This window comes from Quercus suber, unplaced genomic scaffold (assembly GCF_002906115.3).
Source record: "Quercus suber isolate HL8 unplaced genomic scaffold, Cork oak 2.0 scaffold_266, whole genome shotgun sequence".
NCBI lineage: Eukaryota > Viridiplantae > Streptophyta > Magnoliopsida > Fagales > Fagaceae > Quercus > Quercus suber.
In genome coordinates, this window is record NW_027069722.1 from 345,795 (window position 1) to 368,636 (window position 22,842).

Here is a 22,842-nt window from a genome sequence, read left to right on the forward strand (position 1 = left end):
GTGACCGGCGCGTGAAGCGCGTGTAAGGAAGAGACGGCGCGTGGAGGCGCGTGGAGGCGCGTGGCGGCGCGTGCTCGTGAGGCAGAAACTTCTGGCGGCGCGTGTGGGCGCGTGGAAGGCTTTTTCTGGCAGATTTTTGTTGGGTTTTGCTCGGGACTGTCAGATCTGTCAATGTATGCCTTTACTTTGGCGGTTTGATCAACAAACTGACGAAATCCGAGTGTTCTAGGTTTGTGGGCGTGACGGCGGTGACTCGCTTCCGACAGTGACGACCGGATGAAGGCGAGGGCAGCGGAAGAACGCCGGAGATGTCCACAGGAACCAAAAAATCAGAGGAAAGGCTCTGATACCATGTTAACAATATAAAAAGAGAGAGAATGACTGAATAGTCTGTATAATATTATGTGTATGTCAATATACAAAAGAGAGCCTTTATATAGGCTAGGTATGTGTGCAGTACAAGTAATAGAAGTATAGTACAAGTAATATACTAGGCTAAGCTCAATGGGCTAATCTATACACTAACAACCCGAAAGACGTCTATTGTTTTGAGCTAACCAATGACCACAAGTACCGTGAACTGAAAGCCGGTACTGCAATGAACAGTGGGAAGGCCAGCCCCCTGGCCTTTGTGGCCGATGAGAAGATTTACGTGATTGGAAGCAGCCGCTGGGACTCAGATGAAAACTTTGCTTACTTTGAGATGTTTGATCCTAAAGTTGATAACTGGATCATCCTGCCAAATCCTCCAATAAGGAACGTGAACACTATATGGGAGGGGCATGTTATTGTGGGAAGAAAGGCTCTGATTACAGCCTCGTAGCCGCACGAAACAGAGCGCCTATATTGTTTTGATCTTGACACACATAAATGGGCAAACACAAGCATCCCTGACTATCTTGGTAAGTTCTCCGGCGACACTCAGTTTGTAGAGCATAGGCTTTATGGATGTTACTACGACACGGTAGCTGCATTAGTCCCATTAGAGGAGGAGGAGGAGGAGGAAGAAGAAGAAGAAAAAGAGGAAGAAGAAGAGGAAGAGGAGGAAGCAGAAGATAAGGAGCTTCAACAATTCTTTAAGCATCACCGCCTTCATGAAGTCTCAGAGGGAATGGGTATGGATGCTATTCGTAATGTTCCTCCGCAAGTGCAATACTCGGCAAGCCTGCTTCACTTGGGAAAGATGTACTTCTGTTATGTAAGGACTGGCATGCCTCCGCATCCGCATCCAAAAATTGCCAGTGATTTTGATATAGGAGATGACAAAAAACGTTTCATTAGCATTGTAATTTTTAAAGTCGTCAGGGGGACATACATTAAAAATGACACTAGATTTTCCAAGGCAAATTTGCTTCATTCGGAGCACTATGAAGTTAATACTCCGTTCCCAAGTGACGGTTTCATCAAAGGCTGCTACGTTCTTGGCTCGGTATGGTATATTTTTCATGCCTCTTGTTCGTTTCTTCATTACTATTTTTTCTTTTCGTATCTACATACCATATGAATACTTCAGCTGTTTTTTGGGACTTAACAATGCTTGACTTGTCTTCATCAACCCACAAAACCTGGGATGAAGGTGATCATTTCGAATCCCAACATCCCTCTTCTTCATAGAATTTTGAAAACACATGATTTGTGCAACAGGGATACCCAGAGTCGAGTAAACAGATCAGCGTCTAAGGTGGGGTGGGGTTGTCGGAAATCTTGGGCAGAAGATGTCCAAGCGCGCGTTTCGATTGCCAAGGTCACTCTCAATCCTGTAATTTCCTTCTCTCTGAAACAACATTTTGTCTACAAAATAAATTTAGTTGTTGGGTTGAAATTGTTTACTAATTTTTGGATGTACATTGCAACTGAAGAGTCTAGAGTAATTGTTGAATATTGCACTGTATAGAAGGGGGAGATGCGAAACCTTCAATGTTTATTCGAAAAATGTGTTTGTAGGTCAGATAGAGGGGTATTTTTTGCTCTAGGATTTTAATTTTTTAAGTTTTTAAGCAGAGTTGTTAATTCTTTTTTCACTGGCTTTATTTTCAGATATAAATTTTCCGAGTTTATAGTTTACATATATTTTTCATTAGTGAAAATCGAAGCACAAGTATTTAAGAGATAGGGTGTTGAGGAATTGAAAAATGTGTGTTTGAGATAGACAGGTTTGGATCTGAGATTTTGAAATATATGGTGTTTGTTTGTTTGTTTTTTATTTTGTTTTTTTCCTGTTACATTGGTGTTATTTTGGCTCCTCCAGTTAGATTGTGATTTCTAGAATCCTGATGGAGAATAATTTTCATTTGGAGAAGAGGATTGGGAGTGCAGAGATAAGTTGTAGATTAGGATTTAGAAATAGAGAAACTTGACAAAAGAATCTTCCGAATTTTGAAGTTCTAGAGTTCATACCTTAAGGAAATCTTCTTAGTTAATTAGTATGGTGATTTTTGAAGAAGTTCTAGAACAAAATCTAGCAGAAAAGAAAGGTTGAGGGAAAGAATGATTGGAATTGATAATACTAGGGCTGGGTGAGAATCTAATAAAATTTCTATCTCTATCTATAAAAAAAAAAAAAAAAAAAAAAAGAGTAGATAATTAGTTTTTTTCTTTTTTAAGATAAAGTTATTGGTTAAATTTTAAGTTAAAATGTTTTTGGATTTTAAAAAAGAAAAAATTAAATGGGTTTCGGGTAGGGCATAGATATCCATGGATAATAAATCTGGGTAAGAATTGGGTATGGATAATGGGCATTGGTATCCGGGTATCCATAGGCAAACATTTCGAGTAGGGTATGTTTATACCCGATCCATACCCTACCCATGGCCTAAGGCCCCCAAATATTGGGCGGTAAGTTTTTTTTTTTTTTTTTTAAATTAAAGAAAAAGTGTGAGTTAGGCGCATATTTTATCCCAATCTTAAGTCGGCCTAAAATATTAGAGTTATGCTAGGATATTACAAGTTTTATTACATAGCTTCTACAAATTGATACTTCACCAATGGAGTAATTCAATACTCATTTATTATTTTGTTGAAGTGTCACTTTATTGTCACATCAGTTTGTAAGCTTTTTGTAATAAAATTTGTAATAAGTTTAGCATTTTCTCCCAAAAAAAAAAAAAAGAATTAATAAAAATACAACACAGTCACCATTAAGTGTATGAAAAATGCTAAAGCTAATACAAATTTTAGAAAAAAAAAATTTACAAACTGATGTGACAAAAATATGATCGGTGTTACTTAAATAATATAATAAAATGAATGTTTGAATAACTTTTCTTTTATTGGTAATATGCCAATTTGTAAAACCTATATAGTAATTATCATTAGCTCACTTTGGATGAATTAGTCATATTAATAAGTAAGAATTAATAATGGATTTGAAATTAAATAAAAATAAATAAATATTATTTAAGTGATATTTAGATGTAAAAAGGCCCCTATAAAATTCTCGCCTTAGGCCTCAAACAATCTTGAGCCTGCCTTGTGTGGTACTGCCGTATTACCTATTATGCATTGGTTTCTGTTTATGTGTTGTAATATAAATTCTTTGTAAAGCATTTCTTTGGTCAAAAAACTTTTTTTTTTTTTTTTACATGGAAATCGATATCAATTTTATTTGCATTACATTCTGATTTTAGTTGTTTAGGTTCTGCCTCTCTGTTGAGTTTATATATATTGAGATTGAGTAATGTATTTTATTTGCATTACATTTTGCTTGAAATCTTGAACAGGTCGAGACAAAAAAATGGCTACCAGAATGTTCTTATAGCATAATAAGAATGATTTTGCTGTCACTATCCATTAGAATTTTGTAACTGACTCTTATCTTATCCCTAAAAATTATTGTTGCAAATTAAGTTCATGAACTATTTTCTTGTTGATTGCCCTATCGGTCTCGCTCGTGCTTCAAGATAGAAATTACATAGAAGCAACTTGCCAGCTTAATCTCACATAAGCTAATTGTCAGCTTATGAGGTCTAGAAGAAGACTTAACTAATTTAGATAAGAATGGCTCCCACATAAGCCAATTGCCAGCTTGATCTCAATCAAAACATCTTGAAAGATGCTCTTGCATCAAAAAAGAATCCCTCTCAACACATAAAAGGACCAATGCAAAGCCTCTAGATCTCAATATGCTTCAGCGACATCAAGCTGCAAGTCCACCAAAAAGAGTTCGGAAACTTCAATTCAACAAATTGTGGATTGAAGAATACCTTCTCACAAGAATGTCTTGTCATATGATCTTTAGAATGGTCTCGAACATTCCTAAGATAATGCAATAGATCTACTATCCGGTCTCTATAAGTGTTGAAATTTTACACGCTCCTAGGGGAATTAATAGGAATGTTATTTCTCCAACCCGATATAGTAATGTTTCAAGTTTATACACAACAAGTTTGACTAGCATTCACATAATACATCCAAACATGTTCAAGGTAACTAAATCTTGACCTTCAATGCCACAAAGATGGGTGGTTAACAATAAGTTTCCAATCATGGGAACTCCAATCATCAGACAAGAAGGCTGTGAAGATTTATGTCCTTTTGAAACAACATAAAGCATGTTTAGTGAAAGTACCACAAGATTTACCATTCCAAACAAAAGTAACAAGTTAGGAAATATATTTTTTTAGCCTTAGTGCTTCTAACATTGATCAAATGGTTCAAATTTTAAGTTCAAAGATTTTCATACTTCAATACTTTCAAACTTTAGGTCAACCTAAGAGAACTGGTGATGAGAAAGCAGCTTGGGTTTAGAATTATATGGAGGAATTTCAAAGTGCAAATTGTGGTGGTTATTGATTTACATTTATTATGAGTTTGATTGAATTAATGTTTTTTGTTAGGCTATTAGTAGACAATATTAAATAGGGGAATAGCTTGAATATTCTTGTAAAATTATTCCTTTCTGCTCTAAAATGGATTGGAAGTATGAGTTTATGTTAGGAACTTGAATTTTTGAAAGTTATTTGAGCTTATTTAGTATTAATACTTGGTGATTGAAAGTTTGGTATGATCTTTGATAAGATAGTAGTGACCATTGGAGAAGGGAAAGAAACAGAATATGGAGAAAGTAGGATAATCAGAATCAACTCCCAAGATTAAACTTAAATGTAGTCATCCTTATGCATCATTTGAATTAGGGGCTTGTGATAATGGATGGAACTATAATTTGCAATCTAACGTGCACAGCCACAACAATCATGCTATTTCCAGACATAACTTTGAATGGCATTCTGTTCTCAATGATAATAAATACGAGATTACGTTGAAACAATGGTTGGAGAAGAAAAAGGAAAAGGAAAAGGAAAATAATTTGGATGATGGGAAATGAAGGTATATTGCCTAGAGGAGGAAGCCAAACAAATTATACAAGACATACTTCATATGGTTTGTGAGCTCCACTCTCATGGTTCGTCTCATGGATTTTTGTATCATTCTGAAAATTTTGCAATCCAAGAACCATAAGAGTGAAGCTCACAAACTGCATGGAGTATGCCTTGTATAAATTTGTCTTGCCCCCCCTCTGGGCGATAATATTACCTTCCATTTTTCATATTCATCTCAATTATTTTTCTTGTTCTTTTTTCTCTTCTCCAATCGCTATTTCAACGTAATCTGATATTTATTATGATTGAGAACAGAATGCTATTTAGAGTTATGTCTGAAAATAACATGATTGCTGTGACTGTGCACATTAGACTGCAAATTATAATTCCATCCATTATCACAAGTCCCTGATTCAAATGATGCATAAAGATGACTACATTTAAGTCTAATCTTGGGAGTTGTTTCTGATTGTCCCACTTTCTCCATGTTATGCATCTTTCCCTTCTCCAATGATAATAAATACGAGATTACGTTGAAACAATGGTTGGAGAAGAAAAAGGAAAAGGAAAAGGAAAATAATTTGGATGATGAAATATGGGAAATGAAGGTATATTGCCTAGAGGAGGAAGCCAAACAAATTATACAAGACATACTTCATACGGTTTGTGAGCTCCACTCTCATGGTTCGTCTCATGGATTTTTGTATCATTCTGAAAATTTTGCAATCCTCACTAAGTTTTTATCTTGGATTGCAAAATTTTCAGGATGGTACAAAAATCCTTAGAAGAACCATAAGAGTGAAGCTCACAAACTGCATGGAGTATGCCCTGTATAAATTTGTCTTGCCCCCCTCTAGGCGATAATATTACCTTCCATTTTTTATATTCATCTCAATTATTTTTCTTTTTCTTTTTTCTCTTCTCCAACCACTATTTCAGTGTAATCTCATATTTATTATGATTGAGAATATAATGTTATTTAGAGTTATGTCTGAAAATAACATGATTGCTGTGACTATGCACATTAGACTGCAAATTATAATTCCATCCATTATCACAAGTCCCTGATTCAAATGATGCATAAAGATGACTACATTTAAGTCTAATCTTGGGAGTTGTTTCTAATTGTCCCACTTTCTCCATGTTATGCATCTTTCCCTTCCCCAATGATAATAAATACGAGATTACGTTGAAACAATGGTTGGAGAAGAAAAAGGAAAAGGAAAAGGAAAATAATTTGGATGATGAAATATGGGAAATGAAGGTATATTTCCTAGAGGAGGAAGCCAAACAAATTATACAAGACATACTTCATACGGTTTGTGAGCTCCACTCTCATGGTTCGTCTCATGGATTTTTGTATCATTCTGAAAATTTTGCAATCCTCACTAAGTCTTTATCTTGGATTGCAAAATTTTCAGGATGGTACAAAAATTCTTGTGAAGAACCATAAGAGTGAAGCTCACAAACTGCATGGAGTATGCCTTGTATAAATTTGTCTTGCCCCCCTCTGGGCGATAATATTACCTTCCATTTTTCATATTCATCTCAATTATTTTTCTTTTTCTTTTTTCTCTTCTCCAACCATTATTTCAACGTAATCTCATATTTATTTTGACAGAATGTTATTTAGAGTTATGTCTGAAAATAACATGATTGCTGTGACTGTGCACATTAGACTGCAAATTATAATTCCATCCATTATCACAAGTCCTAATTCAAATGATGCATAAAGATGACTACATTTGAGTCTAATCTTGGGAGTTGTTTCTAATTGTCCCACTTTCTCCATGTTATGCATCTTTCCCTTCCCCAATGGTCACTGCTACCTCATCAAAGACCAAACTTTTAATCACCAAGCATTAATGCTAAACAAGCTCAAATAACTTTTAAAAATTCAAGTTCCTAACATAAAATAGCTAATCATAAACTACAGTATAAAAAATCAATACCCAATCCATTTGAGAGCATAAAGAAATAACTTTTTAAGAATATTAAAGTCGTTCCCCTATTTAATATTGTCTACTAACAAAGAACATTAATTTGATCACATTCATACTAAATGTAAATCAATAACCACCATAATTTGCTCTTTGAAATTCCTCTATATAATTCTTAATCCAGGTTGCTGTCTCCTCGCCAGTTTTCTTAATTTGCACCATTTGATCACGAGGCAAAAAAAAAATTATTTCCCAACATATCTTTACTTTTGTTTGGAATGGTAAATCTTGTGGTACTCTCACTAAATAGGCTTTAGATCGTCAAGATTTCTTTTATGGGTCATGCTAACGAGTACCCTTAGGGTAATGGTTAACAATCCATTTTAAGAAAGTTTTAATACCATTTTTATAGAAAATAAAAAAAAAAAAAAAAACTGTCAAAATATTAATTACTTTTTTTTTTCTTTTCCTATAAAAACTTTCTTTAAATAAATTGTTAACCATTACCCTAAGAGCATTCGTTAGCATTTCCCTTCTTTTATACCAAAAAATTTTAAAACCGAATGAATGTTTCTCACACTTACTCTCTACACAACCTCACTCCATTAGGTTTACCATGAAAGCATTTAATCATCATTATGCAAACCTCTATAGGGATTTATGTTGTTTCAAAAGGACATAAATCTTCACAACCTTCTTGTCTAGATGATTTGGGTTCCCACGATTGGGAACTTATTGTTAATCACCCATCTTTGTGGCATTGGAAGTCAAGATTTAGTTACCCTAAACATGTTTGAATGTATTATGTGAATGCTAGTTGACCTTCTTATGTGTATAAACATATGAAAAATGGACTTGAAAACATGACTGTATCATGTTAGAGAAATAACATTCCTATTAATTCCCTCTTGGGAGTGTGTACAATTTCAACACTTACGGAGGCTGAGTAGTAGATCTATTGCACTATCTTAGGAATATTCGAGACCATTCTAAAGATCACATGGCAAGACATTCTTATGATAAGGTATTCTTCAATCCGCAATTTGTTGAACTGAAGTTTCCAAATTCTTTTTGGTGAACTTGTACAGCTTGATGTCCCTAAAGAATATTGAGATCTAATGGCTTTGCATTGGTCCTTTTATGTGTTGAGAGGGGTTCTTTTCTGAAGTAGGAGCATCTTTCAGGCTGTTTTGATTGAGATCAAGTTGGCAATTATCTGATGTGAGAGCCATTCTTATCTGAATTAGTTTAGTCTTCTTCTGGACCTCACAAATTGAGGGTGCCTGCCATTGATCCTCATCTTGCAAACAAGTTGAAGTATGCTCTCACATACCGTGAGGTCATTGCCATTTTGAAGCAACGCCATGTCCTGGTTGATGGGAAGGTCAGGACAGATAAAACCTATCCTGCAAGTTTCATTGGTATGGCATCAACTCTTCTTATGTGAATTATTGTTCTAATATTCTGATTTGTGTTTGTTTGCTTATATTCTTATTATGCGTATTATTTTCATTTAAGTTCTCACAAAAAGGTGGATATTGAATTTACCGATTATAAAAAGGATATTGAATCAATATCCTTGGTAGTTTATAAAAAGGATATTGAATCAATATCCTTGGTAGTTTATAAAAAGGATATTGAATCAATATCCCTGCTAGTTTTTCAAGTCACGGTTAGGCAAAGTTACCATTTAATAGATGGTAAATGGAAATGCTAAGCCGAATGATATGATTTGGATGGATATAATAGATAACCTCACACATAAAAAATGTTGCTACTGCAACATGAAAAAATAGTTAATGGCAATTAGTGATTCTCTTTTACCAGAATTACTAAATTCAATGGTTTGAGGCAGTAAGGTTCACTCCTTCCATTTTAGTAGTTGAGTAATATTAGTCATAATATATATTCCATTGTTCTTATGGGTTTGGTATTTACTTTTTTCTAACAGAAGTTGTATCAATCCCCAAAACAAATGAAAACTTCCGTCTCCTTTGTGACACCAAGGGTCAATTCCGTCTCCACTCAATCAGGGATGAAGAGGCAAAGGTAATCCTGTCCAATCCTCTCAAGTATATTTTCTGCTCTCTTTCTATAGGAATGATATGATCTAAGTCATTAGAGTGAGTAAATTTAGTCTTCTAATTAAGAATGATTTATTTTAAGGAGTTGTCAGCAAATGGAAGTGCCATGCCTCGTATGCTTTTATGTGAAGAAATATCATATTCTCAGTTATGGTGCCAAATTGTAGGGAATTATTTTGTATTTTAACCTCGGAACCCTTGCTTTTATTTTGCTTTTGTAGTGTTTTTGTGCTTGTACAAACACATGGTAAACAATTTTATAATGACTTGTGGCTATGTATGGTTTGTAGTCCAAAGTCATAGAACAAATAGATTGTTATAACACATATTACTGTGGAATAATTAATATTTCCTATTTTTTTGGTCATAAATCCTTTTAACTGTGCCATTATGACATTTTAATTGTGCTTTTGCAGTTTAAGCTATGCAAAGTTCACTCTGTGCAGTTTGGGCAAAAAGGTATCCCATACCTGAACACCTTTGATGGACGAACAATCCGCTACCTAGACCCTTTAATCAAGGCCAACAACACAATCAAGTTGGACCTGGAGAGCCAAAAGATCACTGAATTCATCAAGTTCAATGTTGGGCATGAATTCACAACTCGTTTGGGCAATGTGTTCACTATTGGCAAGGGGACAAAACCATGGGTATCCCTTACCAAGGGTAAGGGTATTAAGCTACCATCATTGAAGAAACCAGGAAGAGGCTTGGAGCCCAAACAGTATCCACAGCATAAGATATTGTGGTAAAAATTGTCATGAAGTATAAATGACTGTTATTTTGTAGTTTGATCCTGGATTTTTGTTCCAATTTTTGTCATGTTTCTCATACTCTAAAGTTGAACAGCCGATCTTAAACTTTTCTTATTTTGAATTAAACTTTGTAAAGAATTGACATTGCTTGGTTTGAAATGTCTTGTTCACTAATCAGGAGGAGAACAAAATCTTGGACAAAATGCATCGGTAGAAGGTTGCAGAGGTTGAAAAGCTAACCCAAACTGTTCGTGAGCTCGAGGAGGCTGTTTTGGCTGGTGGTGCTGCTGCTAATGCTGTGCGTGATTATCAAAGAAAAGTGCAAGAGATGAATGTAATGACTGTTACCTTTGGAATTTTCAGTTCTACAAAACAACTGGTAGTCGTTTTGAATTTGTAAGAAATCCTCCAAATTGCTTCTAATCTTCAAGTTTGAATAAGAGGAGAAAAACTTTAGAACGGGAAGTAGCTCATGCGAAGGTTACTGCAAATTGTGTTTCCGCTGTAGTTGCAAATGAGTGGAAAGATGCCAATGACAAAGTGATGCCTGTTAAGCAATGGCTTGAGGAAAGAAAATTTTTTCAGGCATGTTACCCATTCAATGCCTCTTTATCATGTTCTTCAAAGAATACCCTTAGTACTGAGGAAGTATTATTGCTGGAAGTCACTCTCTAATGGATGTTTATGCTACAGATATTCTTGAAACAGTTGGTTCTGCTGTTAGTTTGTACTCAATTAATATGTTTATTTATACATTGATTGATTGATCAAATAATCCTGGAATAGGAAATGTTTGAACTAACATCAAAACATAGACTTCTTGTACCGTGCTGGGTTTATCATCTAATAACTGTAAGTGAACTAGGATTGTTTCATGATGCATGGAATAAAGAGGCATGCTACAGTCTATCCTTGGCTGTTATGTTTAATTTTTATTTTTATTGCCAACTATAAAATAGAAATCAGGATGTTAAACAGGTTGTTATCAGAATAAGACTGGGTGACATAGTTAGACCAATATGGAGTATGGTGTTTCAAAATACATAGTTGCTATGGAAAGCTGAATATTGTTGTTTTGAAGTACAATAAATTATAAGGTATTGTGAAGACTAAATATAGTTTTACATATATTTTGAGGGAGAAATGCAACAGCTTCGTGATAAACTGGCAGTAGCTAAGCGCACCACAAAGGCAGAAGCACAGCTTAAAGTGTGTAAGCTAATCTAGTAACTTCATTCCCTGCTTTTGTTACTTGCTGAATATTCATTTCTTGATTGTTCATTTATTACTTGATTTCTTAGGAAAAACACCAAATGCAATTCAAGGTTTTGGAGGAAAGGCTTAAAACATCTAATGGTAACTCTTGCATTGCCTCAGAAGGGAGAACCTTTAGCAATGGATCTTCAAGGCGTTGATCTCTTGGTGGAGCAGAGAATTTCTCAAAGTCATCCTCCAGTGGGTATCTATCAAAGAGAACTTCAAATTCACAGTATGGGCTTCTCAGATCAAACAGTGCTAGCACATTATTAAAACATGGTAATATCTCAACGAGATCATTTGATGGTGGTAGCAGATCACTGGATGGATAAGCTGATACCAGATGCAAGTGGGAAAGATAATGTGCCCACCAATACCTGTGCTCAGAACCTAATTAGCAAAACAAATGGTGCTCACATGGAGAGTGCAAATGGAACTCCAATTGGAAACACCAAACCAGAACATGAAGATTATGTTTCTGGAATGCTGTATGATATGCTACAAAAAGAGGCTGTTTCTCTGAGAAAAGCTTGCAATGAGAGAGATCAGACACTCAAGGACAAGGATGATGCAATTGAGGTTGGACTGCGTACTGATCTTACTTTGCAGCCTGTTCTAACCCCATTTATGCTCTTAATCTAATCTGTTTCTTCTAATGCGAAATTAAGCAGATGTTGGCAAAGAAGGTTAATACATTGAACAAAGCAATGGAAGTTGAGGCTAAAAAGATGCGAAGAGAAGTTGCTGCTATACGTGTCAGCAAGGATCATGATCAGAGGATGCGGTGTATAAGTACTCCTAGGGGGGCTGTAAATAGTTCTCATTTGACTTCTGCAAGGTAAAGTTCTTTACTTTGTGTAAAAGTAAATCTGCAGTGACTATTGATTTTCTAAATATTAGAGGCTACATTTTCTTTCTAGGTGTTTCTCTTGTGGATCTCGTGTGATAGGGCTGTGCCCCTTTTTATGCTTTATTAATATATTGCTTATAAACAAAATATTTACGCATAGTAACTTTAAATAAAGCACTTAGTACAGGCGAGCGCACGTGTCTTTACCAAAAGATCCAATGAAGATGAATATTTCACACACAGCATCTCCTTTTTCTTTTTTAAGTTTTAACCAGAATTACAGTAAGACACTTCAAAATCTACAAATGAAGTAAAATACAAATATGGGCAATGTGAAATGTGTGATCGCCATTTTGGTGCTCCATACTGTTGGAGTCTTCTTCCAACCCCCCCCCCCCCCCCCTCCTCTTCCTCCCTTTTTTATTTTATCTATACCTAGTAAGAGGGAATGATCCTTTGGACAATAGTTTTTACTTTTGTAGATCATTTGATTTGAATCATAAAGAGAGAACTTTTATGGTATCATGAATTTAAGCAACTTTTATGGTATCACTGATATTTTTTACGGCATGGCAAGGAATAGGAAATTTGTCTTGTAGACATTAATCTATGTAATGTGTTTAATTATAAAAAAAATGTTTATCATATGTTATATTAGCTCTACATGGCTATTAGGGCTGTCCAACCCACCCGACAACCCGCCCAAGCTCGACCCGCCGCCATCCAATCCGATGTCTCCGGTGGTCAGACGCGGGTCCGAATTCTCTAACCCGACCCCACGCGGGTCGGTTGCCGGTTTCACGTTTCAAAACCCGTGACACCCGACCCGAACTGAAACACTCATCCTCTCCGGTGAAATATTACGATTTTTGACCAAATCCGGCGAGATCCTTCGAGATCCAGTGACGTTCTGGTGTTCTTCAGCTTCGATCCGGCCATCCTTGGTCTTCCTTCGCTCAGATCCGGTGTTCCTCAGCTCCGATCCAGCCATCCTCGCTCAAGATCTACACAAACCTGGCGAGAATCTGGTGAGATTAGGCTCCGATCTGACTTAGATCTACACAAATCTGACTATTCTTGGTTAGATTAGGCTCCAATCTACTCAAATCCGGCGAGAATCCGTTAGATCCAGTCGGCCTTCAACTCAGATTGACGAAGAGAGATCTTCTCCTCCGCTCGCCGTCGCTCATCACCAGACTCAACCGACCCAACCGTTCGCTCCCCTAAGCCCGGCTGACTCGACCCAAAGTCTCCAGCGGTCAGTTGCGGGTCTGTTTTTGTTCCACCCGACCTGAGCGGGTTAGTTTTGGGTTGGGCACAAACCCGACCCGGACCGACCCGTGGACACGCCTAATGGCTATATCTTCTTTCCATGTCTCCTGCTCCTGCTTTAGGGATGCGGTTACATTGCATTTTTGTCACACATCCATGGCTGTGAAGGTTTATGGTCGATAATTTTAGCAAGGCTACTTTTGTATCATGGAGATTATTACAAATTTGTTCAACATCCAAGCATTTGCAGTATATAAAAATACAGCCATTTCTCTTAACTAGTAATAATTTTACTTCATATTTCAGGAAAGCACGGAACCCATAGGAAACAGAAATTGCTGCAGGTCCAATGTAATTGACCAGACAAAGGCATCTCTTTAATAAATCCTCTCTCCGGTCTATATAAGTATATGGTTTTGTCTTGGTTTTTTGTCTTCCCTCATTCATGTATTTAAACTGTCTCAGCCAGGTAGTTGATTTGTAAAGAACTGACTCTAGGTTTTCCAGGAAATCATCATTTCATGTATATTTGTTGTACCCTTGTGTACTAATGTTATTACCAAAGATATATCATCAAGTTAAGGGCGCCATGAAATCCCTTAAGATAAAACTACCTCCTTAGAAGTATAGGAACCTTGAAACTACTATAAAATCACTATGTACAACTGTATATAGGTATGGAAGATCTTATCAGTACAGTTTTGGGGATATTGTGCTTTTAAAAATTTTGGGAAATAATTGATGGTTTGTTTGAAAAATGGTAAAAACTTGGATGGTCTTGCTTTGCCTTAAGGTAAAAATAGGGTGTGGCTTCTATCCAATGTCCTGTGACACTGGATCCACTGCGATCATGACACGTGTCTGAAAATGGACGTGCCATGGTTGTAGCAAGTCCGTAAAAATATGCCTTTACAAGAAACTACTGCCAACTGACTACCTCCATTCAAATGTTGAATTTCCAGGTGGTTTTTCGTTTGGATTAATACTGATAAACGCCATGTTCTTGATTTTAATGCTTTTATGGCCATTGTGTGCAGCCAAGTTCTGCTTTGCTTCGGTCCCAATACCATTTACTTGTTACGTTCATGATTTCATGTGATTGACAATTGACAACCACCTTGACATTTCAATTTGGGATGTGAGCTTCATCATTTCCACGTTTCTAATCGCTTTGGTAGGTGAAAAAGTATAAGGATAAAAATCTATGATGGAAAAGTGAGAGAATTAAATGTTTTTTAATATTTTTTTTTTAAAAGAAAATAAACTCATCATTTTTAATTAATAGAAGGTTTTTTTTTTTTTTTCTTCGCTTTGCAATTTGTATCCCTTTCACCAAAGTCGAAAGTTTTGACGAGTTCTTAAATGCTTAAAAGTAGTGAGAAAGTGGTTGCAGATGATAATTTTTGCTCCTGAAAGTACATTTTATATGCGTTTTCTATCTGTTTGTTTTCTTATAGGTTTTTTAGTCTAATTTAATTGGTTCATTAATCTCATAGTAGTCTAAAAAATCAAAAGAAATAAAGCTGTCCTAAAACTCAATCAAGTTGTTTACATATCAGTACATCACTATGAATTGAATATGTGAGTAGGGTGTGAAACGGGTGACATAGACATTGTCTTCGTTTCACCACCATAGATCCGAGAATCAAATGAGAGAGAGTGAGATCAGGAGATGGTGGTAAAACTCTTCAACAACGTTGGCAGTGATTTGGATTTCTGGGTTTTGTAAAGTGTTTTGAGTTTGAGATTGCAAGTGGAGAGGTTTTGTTTTTAGTTACAAAGCTTTTTGGCTCTGATATTTGTTTGAGTTTTTAAGATTTTTGGCTTTTGTTTTAGTTTTTGGTTCTACAGATGGGTGTGTTTGAATATGTGTAATGACTGATAAATTTGTGAAACAGGTGCAAATATAGCAAAAAAAAAAAATTCATTTGCTTACTTGTTTGCTCTTCAATCAGATTAAGATTTAATGGATAAAAATCAAAGGAGTCCAAAGTCCACCCCTTCAACAATTTTGAATCTGTACTTTGTACACATACAATAGTGGAGAACAATTCAATTTTAAACGAAAAAATTTGAGAAATTAAATTAGAGAGAGAGAGAGAAATGAATTAACTTGATTAAGAATTGGACAACCGATAAAATATTCTTTTAAAAAAATTGAGAAATTAAATTGTTTTTTGTTTCATCCATTTAAATATGATGTGGCATTTTTTTTAAATGTCAAATAAAATTTTTATTATTATTTTAGTAGCCACATAAGCAATAAGTGAGCCAACTGAAAATTCGTTAGCCACATAGACATTTTCCATTAGTGAGTTAATGGTAGGGACCAAATTGATTGTAAGTTAAAAATAACAAAAATTAAATTAACTGTTACGAAAATGTATGAACCAAATTGACTGTGACCCTAAAATATAGGGACTAAAATAGCGTTTTTGCCAATATATATATATATATATATATATATATATATATGTTTGGAAGATAGTCAAAGATATTGATCAATTTCTTTTGCAATTTAACTCTTTCAAAACATTAATTTCCCAACAACATGGCAAAAGTTTTAAGGGAAAGGAAATTATATTAAAAGAACTCATTTAATGTTATCAATCGAGACTCTACAAGTGATTAAAGAGACATATAAAGAAAAAAAAAATGCACGAGAGAGAGAGAGAGAGAGAGAGAGAGAGAGAGAGAGAGAGAGAGAGAGAGATTCAAAAAGTTAGTTATGGTTTTAAAAAATGTCAAAAATATCCTTAATCTAATTAGATAATCCATATTCTTAAAAAATAAAAAATAAGGTTAAAATTGTAATTCAAAAAAATTTAAAAAAAAATGACAGAGAAACTATTTTTCCTAAAAATTAGCACATTCTCTATTTAAATATATTTCACGCACGTTTGATGCATTTTTTTCCTAAAAACTAGCACACACTAAACCCAACGATTTACTCATTTTCAAATTCTAAATTTTAGTTTCTTAAAATTTTCTTCCTATATAATCTCACTAATAATAGATAAATTCAAATTAAAAAATTATATTAAACTCAAAATAAAAAAAAGAGCCTCATCACACGTGCGGTGCACTTGTGATGAGGTTAGTGTGTGTGTGTATATATATATATTTATTTATTATATGATGCCTCATGTTCACTCATAGGCTAAATTAAGCATGGACTCCCATCTACCATGGCGCCCGAGTTAATTAGAGTAGAAGAATGTGCATTATCGCTAATCCCATTTTATAGATAAAATAGGATTTGTATGGGCTACACCTATAAAGATTATTATTTGCTATCATTGGTGGTTTTGTGTGTGTGTGTAATATTCAATAGATATGATAGGTATTTTACTCTATAGTATTTTCTCTTATATGATCCTTTTTTTCTTTTTATTTTTCTTTTTTTCTTTTTTTTTTAAATAGATAGATAGTGAACAGGGACGTAGCTGTTCATTGACTAAGGGGGGCAGTGGCCCCCCCTAGATTTAAAAAAAAAAAATTCATAATAGTATATATATTCTGAATTTTTTTAACATTTAGGTCCAAGATAATTACTCTTGGCCACCCCTCTCCCCCAACAATTTACAAATTGGCCCTTACAACCCATCTAAAATAGATTTTTTTTTTTTTAAATGAAAAATAAAGTCCATCACTTTAGTTGATGGCCTCTCCACAGTCAAACAAACAAATTCCCCAAAAACAAGTAACAAATCCTTGAACTGTAAGAGATATATATATATATATATAAAATAAATAAATAAATAAATAAAAACCTCTTTGACATCCCAATCTGCATTGTTCTTGAGGAATGAGGAGGCAACTCAAAAAAGTTTACCAGTAATATCTGGAAAGTCACTCACTCTACTCTATTTAGAATGTTTATTTGAGAGAGATAAAGGGTTTGTACTTAGACTACTCCCGCTCACTCTTAGCTCTTTTTTGTGTGTGGCCATAAGCTATTGAGTATGTTACTAAGAGGACTACGTGTGTGGCTATTAATTTTTAAGGGAATACTTCTAATATTTAACTAGTTAAATTGGTTTAACTTGAAAGTTGAAACGTTTGAGGTTTTTTTTTTTTTTTTTAGGAAAACGTTTGAGGTATGGACTTTTCTTATCTTCTCTTTGTTTACATTTTTTTTTTTTAATTCTCAATTAGTAGAGCTATAAGGTTTGAAATTGAAGAAACATTTGAAAATTAATTAAATAAATGACAGAACGAAGTAATGGAAACATTAATTTTTATAAGATAGTCTCATTTAGTTACAAGTCAAGAAATTTTTTTAACATAATTTTTGCCCCCCCTAAGTCTAAAGTCTGGCTCCGTCCCTGATAGTGAAGAAGGGGAGGTGGCATTCTTTTTCATTAGGTTAAGATATTTAGTTTCATTTGGTTATAGATGAGATTTGATCTTAAGTCCTTCTTTAACTATTATTGCCATTTATATGAGATGAGAAACACTGCTCTGAACGTATTGGATAAATTTTTAAAAAAAATTTTGCGGTTTACGGAGATGCATTCGTACTTCAAGTGTGTGGCACTCTCTAATTGATTAAAACTTTCCTCCAAAATAAGAGAAAGTAATACACGGCAAGTTTATATTTGCTTGAATTACAATAACATAAATGCTGCTTGTATAACTTTTTTCGCATCAAATTTCACAAATATTTAGTTAGTCAACTATGAGCAATAGACAGTTGATATTTATAGACCCGTTTATTCACCGTCGATAATTTATCAATTAAGAAATTTATTGAGAAAAAAGTTGTGTTTATAATGTTACTCTTTATAATAATGCCCCATCACCTTTTATGTGTGCGTGGCCTCATTTCAATCATATCATATTCTAGTCTATTAAATGGTTGTTATTCTTTTCACCTATGTTTTATCCTTATCTTCCAACTCCAAGCGACAAAAATCTTACTAAGTATCCCCATGATTAAAATTGTAGATAATCATCCCACAGATGCCTGTACGAGTTGCTTTTATTATTATTCCTTGTCCCGTTAGAATTTTGATTTGTGACTTACAAAAAGGCGTTGTGTTCATTTGTGACTTTAATTTTAAAAAATCTAGCTTATAATACTTGTTTTATGTTTCAATCTAATAAATAATAGGTTGTACACGTTAATAGTATTGTGGATACATAAAATACATAAATTTGCATGTAAATATAAATGACACAAAATTAGGGCATAATGAAAAATTTAGAAAGATATGTGGCATGAAATAAAAGTGTAATTAAAAGGATACTTGACACAAAATTAAGATACGGTTAGAAACTATTTTTAAAAATATTTTATAGAAAAATGATAAAACAATTAATTTTTATAACAACTTTTTATATTTCTAATAAAAGTGATGTTAAAACTTTATCAATATAGTTTATTAATAATGGTCCTAAGTACACCCTTTAACATAATCACTTATGATATGGCTTCTTATATATCAGGTTGAGTTCAGTCATCAAGTGAGAGTGAGCTATTCGGAATTGAGAATATCCTAATTGTTTTTTTGACTTCTTATCCCTGGGTATATATAACTAGCTTCTACTTATTGAGAATATCCTAATCGGTGAACTTCCTTATTTCCACTGCACCCTCTAGATTTGCTAATTGTTCAATTTTTTTTTTTTTTTTTTTTGGTTCAAGAATATATAACTAACTTCTGCTTATTGAAATTTAAAGTAAATTTGAAAATTGAGAAATCACAGAAAATGACAATAGAGGTACAACATTGGCTCGATGATTAATGCAAAATTTCAACCTAATTATGTACAAGGACAAAATATAACAAAATTATAAATGCATAAATTTCTAGTGTTATGCAGGTTTTTTTTTCCCTACTAGTAATTATACAAGCTCTTGAAATCACAACCTAGTTCAAAATTTTATACTGATATGTTAAAATAGGAAAGTAGGGAAAAGAAATTGAAAGCTAAAAAAAAATGATTAACTGAGAGCTTGAGAGAAAAACTTGAAAGCTTACCACTTGAGATAACAACCAACAAGTAGTGCAATTATGTTATATCTTGAGTCCTTTATATACCTATTACACCACTACTAGTCAGGGCAGCATGGACAAAGCATGTGCTTGCTGGAAAAAGAGCAGTGATTAAGGTCTAGATTTTATTTATGTCACAAAATAAAAATATAAATCATTCGATTTTTAAAATACATAGAGATTTACATTAATCAGAAGAGACATTAATTTTAGGAATTTTGTTAATTATGTCATAAAAAATTAATCTTATTCATATAAGAATTTTGATCAACCACAAAGTTAGAGTAGCTATTTAATATATAAATATTTATTTTATTATAATAGTTCTTTAGCACTTTTGTGTTAAAGGCAATATATCCACTTATTAAAAATTTCTAAAAATAATAACGAATATCATCATCTTTCAACAATAAACAACTAAGTTTTGTTAAGAAAATTAATAAATAAATAAATAAATAAGATAACAAAAGATATGTGTCATCAAATTTTTCACTAATTCTTTAGATAACAAAATAAAACACCTCATGTAAGGACCAGTTTTGAGCTTATAGCCCACTATATGGAATGGTTCAAGCCCAAGAAGCCCAAAAACAATAAATTTATAGAGAATGGGTTAGAGAATTGGGCTGTAGTTGATCAAACAAACATTGGAATTAATCAGACGATAAGAGAATGAAACAAAATAAGATTATAATGAAGAAAAATGGTCCTCAGCAAATTTCGAGGTGCACTGTTCTATTATATTATCTTCCAATTTGGTTACAAGCTTTGTTCCTGAATACTATAGAGATTCCTTTAGATTTTTCCGACCCCCCCCCCCCCCTTTCATGAAGGGCCTCATTCCTTATATAGTCCCTTTCGCAACATCTCCATCCTACATTTGTTAAGCATCTAAGTCCTCACTTGAATGTCTATCCCACTAGGCACCTTCTCTGGTCTTATATGTCTTGGGGTAACCAATTTTCCACTGTTCAGGGGTCTTCTCCACATTAATGCACCCAGAAAAGTAGATGCAGAACATTAAATGTGGTGGTGACAGCTTCGTTCCTAAGATATCTTAGGATTTCCTTTAGTTCAATATCCATTCAGTGACTGTTTATATCGACAGAACTTCCTGAAAGGTTCTTCTGCATTAATAAACCATTTCTTCTGACCTCGGCTCTAGTCTGCCAAGGAGATATTACCTTCGGCCAATAACACATGGAGCCTCAGTAACCAAAACTAAACTTTTTCCTTGCTAACACAGTCCTTTGTTATGGAAACTATTCCTACCCTCAGCTTGGGCTATGGGCCCATTATAATAAATTTACATTAAATTTTTGGGCCTAACATCCCTACACCTCATATTATTATTCCAACTTTCTAATAATTATTACAATCTAAAACTCAAAATACACGAAAATTTTTTTTAGAATGTTAAAATTTAGTGGGAGTATTTTAGACATTACGCAATAAAATATTTTAAAAATCATAAATTTTCATTAGGATTTAACTAAGAGAATAACAATATGACATATTTGCTCTTTTCCAAAATACTAAAGGAAAAATTGCTTGATTTTAAAGTTTAAAGAGAAATTGTAAACTACCCCAAACATAAATTATAAAAAGTATTTTTATCCTAAGTTTTTGTTTTGTTTTTATATGTAAAACTATGTGTTTTTCTTAAAATGGCGCCCAAATAAAAAAAAAATAAAATAAAATAAAAAGGTCAACCCAAGAAAATTGTATGTGAAACAATGAATTTTGGCTCAACAAAGCTGACTAAACCAATAAAAAATTTCTAAAACACAACAAAATAGCACAACATTTTCACAATACCTTTATAATTTTGTTATATTTTATTTTAACTTATAAAGAATTGACAGCTTAGCAATTTTGAGAATATTGTGATAACAATAAGATGTCTTACCATTTTCACCAAAAAATGCTTGTGTACCACATTTTAACAACAAATTATAAGTAGTAGATTATTACAGGTTGTCATTAGTGGGCAAAAAAGTAATTTCATTGGTTACTTTAGATTAGAACCAATAAAAATTTGCCACCTATGATTTGTTATGAAAGTGTTGTAAAAAATATTGTGAATATAGCAATTCTTTTTTCATAGTACTTTTATTTTTAGTTGTGGTTGGTTCCAATATGATATTTTATTACTTTATTTTGGCCTATAAGGAATCAACGCCTCAACAATTATAAAAATATTGTATCAGTTTGTTGTGTTAATATTTATTATAATGTGAATAGTGTGAATTAGACAAATAAAAAATAATGTAGCAAATCTACTACAGTGAAACATTAAAAATTGAACAAACCAAAATTACTATAGCGAAACTACTATAACTTTTCCATTTACTCTTTTATATATAGATTTTGACCCATAAAAAATTAATACATGCATTACAACATTTTCACAATATCTCTATGTATTCATTATACTTACAATATAAGTTTATATGTCAGACACATAAAATTGGCAAATTTTGTACACATTTGCAAAATTTGTATAATATTTACATTTTTTTTTGTTGCAAATGTGTATAATATTTGCTATTTTTTGAATGTCTACAATATAAGCTTACAAAGTAAACATAAAAACATCCTTAAAAGAAAAAGAAAAAAAAGAAAAAAAAAAAAACAAAACAAAAACAAAGCTCAAACTCAACTGGGGTACATGAAGAGGAAAAAAAAAATGTAACAAACAAAAACTCCAGATATAATTTAGAAAACAATCCAAACTAGCCACAAGTTGTGGTGGTGGTAGAACTTTATAAGAAGTGAACATAAAATTATTATTGTTAGATTATTGCCATGTCGAACGAGTGCCATGTGTTGCAAATCCATGACCTTAAACATAATGAACGACAATATTTTGATTTTGAGATTCCAATCATGCACGCTCGTGTGGTGGCACGTGTGGGAAACGAGTGAATTGATGATAATGTTTGATTGAGCTTACTTACAAGGATTTTTTTAATATGTATCTTAAGAGCATATAATAATTAATTATTGACAATTTTTTTTGAGAAAGTGTTTAAAAAAATGGATGGCTTAGTAGATGGCCCTACCTGGACCCTACAATAATCAAATTTTGGAAAAAAAAAAAAAACGAAGAAGAGAAAATAATACAAGATATATATATCATACAAAGATTTGGGACCCAGCATATGGTTAGATTCACGCTTTGTCATGTGCTTTCTCACGCGCATGTGCTCTTGTCTCTTCCCTTGGTTTCTCTCTCCGCATTACCCTGTTCCCCTGCTTCGCCACCACACCATTACTCATCCAGTTGCCTCGTGACGTGGCTAGATCATGTACCTTTATTTTGAAAATGTTTCCTTTGGTTCTTTAGGTGAAAATGGAAATT

At 33.6% G+C, this 22,842-nt stretch overlaps 1 protein-coding gene across 1 annotated transcript; it reads left to right on the top strand.

The window, feature by feature from the left end:
- Nucleotides 1–598: 598 nt before the first annotated feature.
- Nucleotides 599–14,086, top strand: LOC112027914 (uncharacterized). The gene is made up of 10 exons (XM_065781443.1): nt 599–760; nt 824–1,434; nt 1,645–1,867; nt 8,511–8,679; nt 9,210–9,307; nt 9,759–10,090; nt 10,276–11,306; nt 11,399–11,933; nt 12,026–12,192; nt 13,783–14,086. Exons 1-7 carry the CDS (start codon nt 599–601, stop codon nt 10,334–10,336), a joined length of 1,656 nt encoding a protein of 551 aa, XP_065637515.1. The 3' UTR covers nt 10,337–11,306; nt 11,399–11,933; nt 12,026–12,192; nt 13,783–14,086.
- The last annotated feature ends 8,756 nt before the right edge of the window (nt 14,087–22,842 follow it).